The 10,271-nt window shown below is 44.5% G+C and overlaps 1 protein-coding gene across 1 annotated transcript in view; it reads left to right on the top strand.

The window, feature by feature from the left end:
• The window catches only part of fam78ab (family with sequence similarity 78 member Ab), a 17,027-nt gene extending 7,528 nt beyond the window's left edge, over positions 1–9,499 (top strand). Inside the window, exon 2 of the mRNA XM_079606758.1 lies at positions 4,899–9,499. Coding sequence (XP_079462884.1) covers positions 4,899–5,424 — 526 coding nt within the window. The 3' untranslated portion in view covers positions 5,425–9,499. The remainder of the gene's footprint in view (positions 1–4,898) is intronic.
• Positions 9,500–10,271: the final 772 nt, after the last annotated feature.

The raw sequence follows: 10,271 nt of genomic DNA, 5'->3' as shown, positions 1-10,271 counted from the left end.
CAGAAAAACTTTGTGTTCACTTCCAAAACTTTTCCGTTCTCACAGAAAAACTTTGCGTTCGATTCCAAAACTTTTCCGTTCTCCCAGAGAAACTTTGCGTTCGATTCCAAAACTTTTCCGTTCTCACAGAAAAACTTTGCGTTCGATTCCAAAACTTTTCCGTTCTCACAGAAAAACTTTGCGTTCGCTTCCAAAACTTTTCCGTTCTCACAGAAAAACTTTGCGTTCGATTCCAAAACTTTTCCGTTCTCCCAGAAAAACTTTGCGTTCGATTCCAAAACTTTTCCGTTCTCACAGAAAAACTTTGCGTTCGATTCCAAAACTTTTCCGTTCTCCCAGAGAAACTTTGCGTTCACTTCCAAAACTTTTCCGTTCTCACAGAAAAACTTTGCGTTCGATTCCAAAACTTTTCCGTTCTCCCAGAAAAACTTTGTGTTCACTTCCAAAACTTTTCCGTTCTCACAGAAAAACTTTGCGTTCGATTCCAAAACTTTTCCGTTCTCCCAGAGAAACTTTGCGTTCGATTCCAAAACTTTTCCGTTCTCACAGAAAAACTTTGCGTTCGATTCCAAAACTTTTCCGTTCTCACAGAAAAACTTTGCGTTCGATTCCAAAACTTTTCCGTTCTCCCAGAGAAACTTTGCGTTCGATTCCAAAACTTTTCCGTTCTCACAGAAAAACTTTGCGTTCGATTCCAAAACTTTTCCGTTCTCCCAGAGAAACTTTGCGTTCGATTCCAAAACTTTTCCGTTCTCACAGAAAAACTTTGCGTTCGATTCCAAAACTTTTCCGTTCTCCCAGAGAAACTTTGCGTTCGATTCCAAAACTTTTCCGTTCTCACAGAAAAACTTTGCGTTCGATTCCAAAACTTTTCCGTTCTCCCAGAGAAACTTTGTGTTCACTTCCAAAACTTTTCCGTTCTCCCAGAGAAACTTTGCGTTCGATTCCAAAACTTTTCCGTTCTCCCAGAGAAACTTTGTGTTCGCTTCCAAAACTTTTCAGTTTCCCAGAAAAACTTTGTGTTCACTTCCAAAACTTTTCCGTTCTCCCAGAGAAACTTTGCGTTCGCTTCCAAAACTTTTCAGTTCTCCCAGAGAAACTTTGCGTTCGCTTCCAAAACTTTTCAGTTCGCCCAGAGAAACTTTGTGTTCACTTCCAAAACTTTTCCGTTCTCCCAGAGAAACTTTGCGTTCGCTTCCAAAACTTTTCCGTTCTCCCAGAGAAACTTTGCGTTCGCTTCCAAAACTTTTCAGTTCTCCCAGAGAAACTTTGCGTTCGATTCCAAAACTTTTCCGTTCTCCCAGAGAAACTTTGCGTTCGCTTCCAAAACTTTTCCGTTCTCCCAGAAAAACTTTGCGTTCGATTCCAAAACTTTTCAGTTTCCCAGAGAAACTTTGCGTTCGCTTCCAAAACTTTTCAGTTTCCCAGAAAAACTTTGCGTTCGATTCCAAAACTTTTCAGTTTCCCAGAAAAACTTTGCGTTCGATTCCAAAACTTTTCAGTTTCCCAGAGAAACTTTGCGTTCGCTTCCAAAACTTTTCAGTTTCCCAGAAAAACTTTGCGTTCGCTTCCAAAACTTTTCAGTTTCCCAGAAAAACTTTGCGTTCACTTCCAAAACTTTTCCGTTCTCCCAGAGAAACTTTGCGTTCGCTTCCAAAACTTTTCCGTTCTCCCAGAGAAACTTTGCGTTCAATTCCAAAACTTTTCCGTTCTCCCGTGAAACTTTGCGTTCGCTTCCAAAACTTTTCTGTTCTCCCGTGAAACTTTGCATTCGTTTCCAAAACTTTTCCGTTCTCCCAGTGAAACTTTGTGTTCAATTCCAAAACTTTTCAGTTCGCCCAGAGAAACTTTGTGTTCAATTCCAAAACTTTTCCGTTCTCCCAGTGAAACTTTGTGTTCAATTCCAAAACTTTTCAGTTCGCCCAGAGAAACTTTGCGTTCGCTTCCAAAACTTTTCCGTTCTCCCAGAGAAACTTTGCGTTCGCTTCCAAAACTTTTCCGTTCTCCCAAAAAAACTTTGCGTTCGCTTCCAAAACTTTTCCGTTCCTTTTAGTAGTGTCAGTCTTAGTCGTCTTGGGATAAGACTGATCTGAGGACAGTCGTTATCTCGAAGAAGGCTTTGACTAAGAATAAGTCCTGACACTGGGGCCGTCAGACTTCTGAGGACATTCCCCTCCGGGGAGAAACGGTTCCACCTCATCTAATTACGGTGCCCGTTTCTCCCCGGCGCCCTCTGGGAAGCGACTCTCTGAGGAGGGTCGTAGAACAGTCAGTTCGGTTGTTCCCTGCCAGTTCGCCGTACAGGGCACCGAAGTGGCTGTTCGACCAATACCAGAGGCCAGTCTCGAGAGATTGGTCCCCTTAGTAGACTTTCTGGCAGCGTGTAAGCTACTGCCAAATATATCTCATTGGGACCTGCTCACTATAGAAAGGGTTACAGAATTCAGTTCGGTTCGGTTCTTCCGCCCAGATTTCTATGGGTCCTCCCTACGGTGGTGGACCCCGAGTAGGCTTTGGTTATGGAGCAAGAAGTACAGACTCTTCTGCGAAAGGAGGCTATAGAAAGGGTTCCTCCTCCCAGCAGGGAGTCAGGGGTTTACAGCAGTTACTTCATTGTTCCAAAGAAGGATGGAGGGTTACATTCAAACAGATTGTTTCACAGATTCAGTCCGAAAACTGGTTTGTCACGATAGTTTGAAGGACGCTTCCATGTAGCCATCCGTCCTCATCACAGGAAGTCCCTGAGGTTCGCTTTTGGGGCGAAGTGTTACCAATTTCGGCTTCTTCCATTCGGCCTAGGTAAAACTAGGCCAGTCACGCACTGTGAAACAGTTTCAGAGACTGTTGGGTCTCATGGCAGCTGCGTCCAACGTAATATCTTTTGGCCTCCTGTACATGAGACCCCTGCAGTGGTGGCGCAGAACCAAGGGGTTTTCTCCGAGGGGAAATCTGAAATTTCGTATGATCAAGGCCACGCGGTGATGCCTACGTGTCTTAGCCCTGTGGAAGAAACCTTGGTTCCTCGCTCAAGGCTCAGTGTTGGGGGCTTCTTGTCGTCGCGTAATGCTAACGGCAGATGCTTCCTTCACAGTTTGGATGGTGATCATGAGTGGGCGCACGGCGCAAGGTCTGTGGCAGGACCATCTACTTTCTTAGCACATAAATCGGCTAGAAATGATGGTGGCGTTTCGAGCTCTCAAACAATTCCTCCCAGACCTGAGGGGCCATCATGTGCTTGTCTGCATCATGTGCTTCTCTCTGCTCCAGGGAGTTCTGGAGAGAGTTCGCCGGGATGGGGTCGCCGTCTTCTGTTCATAGCCCCATTTTGGCTCTCCTCTGGAGATTCCACTCGGGAGGGACTTTTTCCTCTCAGGCGAGCGGGTTCATCCTTCACCCCCCCCAGAATTGTGGAAACTTTGGGCTTGGCCTCTGAGGGGGCCCAGCTCATAAGTTCAGGTCTCTCAACTGAGGTTGTTGAGACATCCTCCACTCCAGAACTCCCTCCACAAGAAAACTCTACACCTTGAAGTGGATATTGTTCTCTTCCTGGTGCGGAGAGCACCCGCTGGACCCAGTTATCTACCCTGTGGTTGCAGTGCTGGAGTTCCTGCAGGAGCGTTTCTCCGCAGGTCTTTCCCCCTCCACACTAAAGGTGTACATGGTGGCCTTAGCTGCTTACCACGTCCCTTTAAGTGGTGTATCCTTGGGGAGACACCCTCTAGTAACATTTCCTTCATGGTACTGTGAGACGTCATACCAAGATATTTGGAGTATGGCTGCTTCTAAAAACATTAGTGACGTTTTTTCACATTCACCTCGGCTCCACTCCAGGGGCGGAGGTACTTTTGTCTTTGTGTGCACAGAGATTTCACACGGACAGCTAATTGTTACAATGGAGTCGTGGGTATAGTGTTCCCACCACGTCTTGACGCAGCTCGAGTTCCCTTGAAAGGGAACGTCTCAGGTTATGTATGTAACCCTGGTTCCCTGAGAGGGAACGAGACGCTGCGTCGCCCTGCTATGCTCCCTGCATGCCTGTGATCGACTTGCTTCACGACGCAATCACGCAGGGGCGTTCCCACAGCGTCTCGACGCAGCGTCTCATTCCCTCTCAGGGAACCAGGGTTACATACGTAATCTGAGACGTTTTCCAGAGAAACTTTGCGTTTTCTTCCATAACTTTTCAGTTTCCCAGAGAAACTTTGCGTTCGCTCCCATAACTTTTGCGTTCTCCCAAAAAACGTTGTGTACGCTTCCAAAACTTTTCCGATCTCCCGTAAAACTTTGCGTTCGCTTCTAAAACTTTTCCGTTTCCCAGAGAAACTTTGTGTTTGCTTCCAAAACTTTTCCGTTTCTCAGAGAAACTTTGCGTTCGCTTCCAAAACTTTTCCGTTTCCCAGAGAAACTTTGTGTTTGCTTCCAAAACGTGTTTATTTCCCAGAGAAACTTTGCCTTCGCTTCCAAAACTTTTTTCCGTTTCCCAGAGAAACTTTGTGTTCGCTTCCAAAACTTTTCCGTTTCCCAGAGAAACTTTGTGTTCGCTTCCAAAACTTTTCCGTTTCCCAGAGAAACTTTGCGTTCGCTTCTAAAACTTTTCCGTTTCCCAGAGAAACTTTGCGTTCGCTTCCAAAACTTTTTTCCGTTTCCCAGAGAAACTTTGTGTTCGCTTCCAAAAATGTTTTGCTTCCCAAAGAAACTTTGAGTTCACTTCCAAAACTTTTCCGTTTCCCAGAGAAACTTTGCGTTCACTTGCAAAAGCTTTGCACAATTTAATACATTGCAAACATTTTATATAAATGCATCTTTTAAAAAATATACTTGCAAGATGCCCTACAGATGTTTTTCAAAAGGGTAGAGTCAGAACAAACCCTCTCATCATTCTCTGGTGTTTCCCGCAGGTCCAGCTGGGAGCTTCCGGATCTCAGAGACGGGAAAATCCAAGCCATCAGCGACTCGGACGGCGTAAACTACCCGTGGTACGGCAACACCACCGAAACCTGCACCATCGTGGGTCCCACCAAGAAGGACACCAAGTTCACCGTCAGCATGAACGATAACTTTTATCCCAGCGTGACGTGGGGCATCCCGGTGAGCGACTGCAACGTTCCCATGCTGAGCAGCATCCGTAGGGATCAGAGCTTCACCACGTGGCTGGTGGCCATCAACCAGGCGTCGGGAGAGATCCTGGTTCTGCAGACGGTGCGCTGGCGCATGCGTCTCCACATCGAGGTGGATCCCGAGAAGCCGTTGGGAATGAGAGCGAAGCTTCAGGAGCCGATCCCGCAGGAGCAGCCGCAGGTTCTGGGAAAGAACGAAGCCATCCCGCAAAACGCCATGGTGAAGCCCAACGCCAACGACGCGCAGGTGCTGATGTGGCGTCCGCGGGTTGGAGAGCCGGTGGTCGTCATTCCTTCCAAACACTGAGACCGGGATGAGCTTCCACCAAAACGGGTCGGGAATCACTGTGCTAAACGCCACTGCAAAAAGACAAGGCTTTTGTGTGTGTGTGTGGGGGAATATTGCTTGATGAAACGCGACGTCTCTGACGAAAGGAAAGAAGGTCCGTCTCAATCATTCAATCTCAGCCTAGTCGACTGATCATTTCAAGGGTATCAAACGCAAATCTATCTAGTGCACTGAAACGCTCGCTCACTTAAAATGTCCCACAATGCACCGCAAAACCAGGGAGCATTAGGGAAATTCTGAAGCGGGAATCAACTCTTACGGGTGATGGAAAAATATATGAGATGGGAGGAAAAGATGTACGTCAATGCTTTTTGCGTTTCCTAGAGAAATTTTGCGTTTACTTCCAAAACGTTTCCGTTTCCCAGAGAAACTTTGCGTTTGTTGGGAAAGAACGAGGCCATCCCGGCCAACGACGCGCAGGTGCTGATGTGGTGTCGGAGAGCCGGTGGTCGTCATTCCTTCCAAACTCTGAGACCTGGATGAGCTTCCACCAAAACGGGTCGGGAATCACTGTGCTAAACGCCACTGCAAAAAGACAAGGCTTTTGTGTGTGTGTGTGTGGGAATATTGCTTGATGAAACGCGACGTCTCTGACGAATGGAAAGAGGGTCCGTCTCAATCCGCGGCCTAGTTGACTGTTTGATCGCGAATCCTTTTAGTGCACTGAAACGCTCTCTCCCTTAAAAAAGTCCCACAATGCACCACAAAACAAGGGAGCATTGATGTTCCCTTAAGGGAAATTCTGAAGCGGGAATCGACTCAATATTACGGGGCCGCTAAAGGGACATGGTGATGGAAAAAATATGAGATGGGATGAAAAGATAAACGTCAATGCTTTTGTGTTCCACCGAGAAACTTTGCGTTCGCCTCCAAAACTTTTCCGTTTCCCAGAGAAACTTTGCGTTTGATTCCAAAATGTTTGCGTTCTCCCGTAAAACTTTACGTTCGCTTCCAAAACATTTCCGTTTACCAGAGAAACTTTGCGTTTGATTCCAAAACGTTTGCGTTCTCCCGTAAAACTTTGCGTTCGCTTCCAAAACTTTTGCGTTCTCCCGCAAATTTTACGTTAGTTTCCAAAATGTTTGCGTTCTCCCGTAAAACTTTGCGTTCGGTTCCAAAACTTTTCCGTTTACCAGAGAAATTTTACGTTCGCTTCCAAAACTTTTGCGTTCTTCCGTAAAACTTTACGTTCGCTTCCAAAACGTTTGCGTTCTCCCGTAAAACTTTACGTTCGCTTTCAAAACGTTTGCGTTCTCCCGTAAAACTTTACGTTCGCTTCCAAAACGTTTGCGTTCTCCTGTAAAACTTTACATTCGCTTCCAAAACTTTTGCGTTCTCTCGTAAAACTTTACGTTAGTTTCCAAAACGTTTGCGTTCTCCTGTAAAACTTTACATTTGCTTCCAAAACTTTGCGTTCTCTCGTAAAACTTTACGTTAGTTTCCAAAACTTTTGCGTTCTCCCGTAAAACTTTACATTAGTTTCCAAAACTTTTGCGTTGTCTCGTAAAACTTTACATTAGTTTCCAAAACTTTTGCGTTCTCCCGTAAAACTTTACATTAGTTTCCAAAACTTTTGCGTTGTCTCGTAAAACTTTACATTCGCTTCCAAAACTTTTCTGTTCTTCTGAAAACGTTTGCTTCCAAAACGTTTCAGTTTCCCAGAGAAACTTTGCGTTCGCTTGCAAAGAACTCAAACAGTTTCATGACCGAAAGCACAAAGCACTGACATTTAATATTTACGCCCGTCTCATTTTTTCCCCATCACCATGTCCCTTTAGGGGCTCCGTAGAACACAATTGTGCAAATGATAGATGTTTAAAAATATATATATTTTAATCAAATTAAGTCAGCTTTATTTCTACAGCACTTTATACAATACAGATTGTTTCAAAGCAGCTTCACAGTAATAAACAGGAAAACATTGATAGACAGGCAGTGAACATAATCCCGCTACTATTTATAAGAAATTTACAGCTGAAATGTGTAAGGGAATTGTATTTATCGTAATATACTTTTACAAGAATGTTTGTCAGGAAGACATCTGTGCTGCTGTAGTTCGTACACACCTGGATGTTGCTTGTATTGCTTGACGATCTAGAGATCTCGAGAGCGGATTGAGACGCACACAGACTGTTCGATTCACGCTGCCTTAAGTTTACATTGCTTTCACTGCAAACTTTACGCCTTAAATCAAGTGCAATGCAGTAAACCTCGCACATCCTACCTGTCGGATCCGGTGGACCCGAACCAGGACACCCAGCCGGAGCGGGACGCCGTTATTATTATTATGCATTCAGTGTTTCCAACAGGAGCGTCAGTGTGTGTGTTTCCACGACCAGCCACTGATGCACTTCTGCTGTATTTTACAAGAGCAAGTTTATATTTTCTACTACATGTGAGTTGTCAGCCATTGCTGTGTCAAGACGTCGTGGCCAATAATCAAAAGAGTTATTATACGAACGAACAATCAGTTTGAATGAAGGAACGGCGACGGGAGCGCTGGAGAATCCTCACGGATCTGCTCCTGGAATCAAACACAATAGAGACAAACTTGTGTTTCCAAACGACACAATCCAACAGAACTGCACATCATGTCCTCGGCTCTCCGCTGTCATACAGCGATGTTTACTGAACAGAAGTCACTAGCAGTCGAAACATTGGAATAATTAATGATCATCATATTCCACTGATTTCTGGAGGATCATGTGACACTGAAGACTGGAGTAATGATGATAAATTCAACTTTGATCACAGGAATACATTACACTTTACTATATATTCACAGCAGATTTACATTATAATAATATTTCACTGTTTTACAGTGTTTTTGATCAAATAAATGCAGCTTTAATGAGACTTTAAAAACATCTGAATTATTCCAAACTTTTGACTGATAGTGTATACATACTTTAACATTTAAATAATCTATATTTTTTGCATTGCAGTGCTGAGGATTTGAGGGCTTATGGCGGATAAGCACACTGGGTCCGTTCAGTATTTTAAACTCAGCGCTTCCTCATGCCATGTGTTATTGATCACATTGAAGGCCTTATTCCACTGAAATGTGATCGCGTGGATGCTAGAAACTCGTCAGGACGATGTTGTGTGTGACATTAAACATGCAGTGAATGCTGGGATATGAACACGTGACTCCGTGTTGATCATATAAACTCCTCAGCGTTCAGCGCTACGCCATCACTTCTGAAAACGCTTTTGGATGTTTTATTTGATGCTAATGTGTGTTTGATGACGTGTGTGTGTGTGTGTGTGTGTGTGTGTGTGTGTGTCTGCTTAAAGACAACATGACTGAAGAATTATACTTGGGGTTTCTGATTGTTTGTACCTCCAGCAGACTTTTATCCATCATTATTAAACGTTCTCGTTCATGTCAAGGATCCTGCGATAAAGCAGTGTGAACAATAAAAATTGATTTTATTTAAAAATAAATACAAAATTCTTTCAACATTATGTGGTCTTTAATGATGTTCTCTAAGCATTATTAGCACAAAAAACATTTATACATCGTCCATGGAACGTTTTTCTGAAACATTTTAGTCTACCGTTATTAAATGTTACTGTTTCAGAACATTCAGTCACAACAATAATATCCACAATAAATCATTGAGTTTTGGATATGAAATTATATGTTGAGTTCCTTCAGGTCGATTAGCGGGACGTTTGAGTGTGTGTGAGTGTGTGTGTGTTTATGAGAGAATGTGTCTGTGTGAGAGTGTGTGTGTCTGTGTGAGAGTGTGTGTGTCTGTGTGAGAGTGTGTGTGTCTGTGTGAGAGTGTGTGAGTTTGAGTGTGAGAGAGAGTGTGTGTGTGTGTGTGTGTGTGTGTGTGTGTGTGTGGCGTCAGACTCTCTTTTTCCCTCTTTTCCGAAGGAACGCTGGTGTTCAGAGTGTTTTTTAGCTCTGACAATAATACTTGAAAAAACATTTCAGTCTGTGAAGATGCAAATACAAAACATTCAAGGAAAGCTGCATTTTTCATGAAGAATAAAACTGTGAAAAAATTCAGCAGAGTTTCTTGTCTTCATTCGCCATCACTGCATTATGTTTGTTTTTCATCTTTGATGTGTTTAAATATTACAGATTAATACTTTAATGAAACTGGCAAGAGCGGTTTATAACAGACTGCAGAAAACACTGAAGAACAAGAGTATGGAATCACACACACACACACACACACACACACACACACACACACACACACACACACACACACACACAGAGGTTTCAGCAACCTTGCCGCTGGCGCCACTTCTCATGGGCGTCGAGTCCGATCCGTGAGCCGCACACTCGACCGCAGATGCCGGAGCGGGGACACCAGATACCCGGGGGACCAGCCGCCACTGGTGTCTCTGGATTCGTCACTAATACCCCTTTTCCACCAAGGCAGAGCTGGTGCTGGTTCGGAGCCAGAGCCTAGTCTCAAATCGGTTCTTTGTTTTTCGACCACCAAAGCACCAGCTCCGAATCAGGAAAAGTGGTTCTTAAGTAGCACCAAAACATTCCTGGGCTAGAGTAAGAACCGCTTGCGTCAGGGGCTGGGGACCAACAAGACGAACAGAAACTTGTGACCGCCATTTTTTAAATAGCAGCTAATCGAGCTAATAGCAGCTCGATTGTAATCTCCGTCTATGCAAGTTACGGCGAGCTGCACGAACGCGTTGAGCATCAATAGTAACGCAACGACCGCCATTGTTGATGTAAGGCTTGTTCGAGATGCATCGGAGCGGCGCGGACCGATCAGAGCTCCGGGAGTGTGTGGAGAGCACACGACTCCTTGTGCTTTTGGATC

Source organism: Phoxinus phoxinus (assembly GCF_949152265.1).
Source record: "Phoxinus phoxinus genome assembly, chromosome: 3".
NCBI lineage: Eukaryota > Metazoa > Chordata > Actinopteri > Cypriniformes > Leuciscidae > Phoxinus > Phoxinus phoxinus.
The sequence above is the reverse complement of the archived record's forward strand: the minus strand, read 5'-3'. Positions and strand labels throughout refer to the sequence as shown.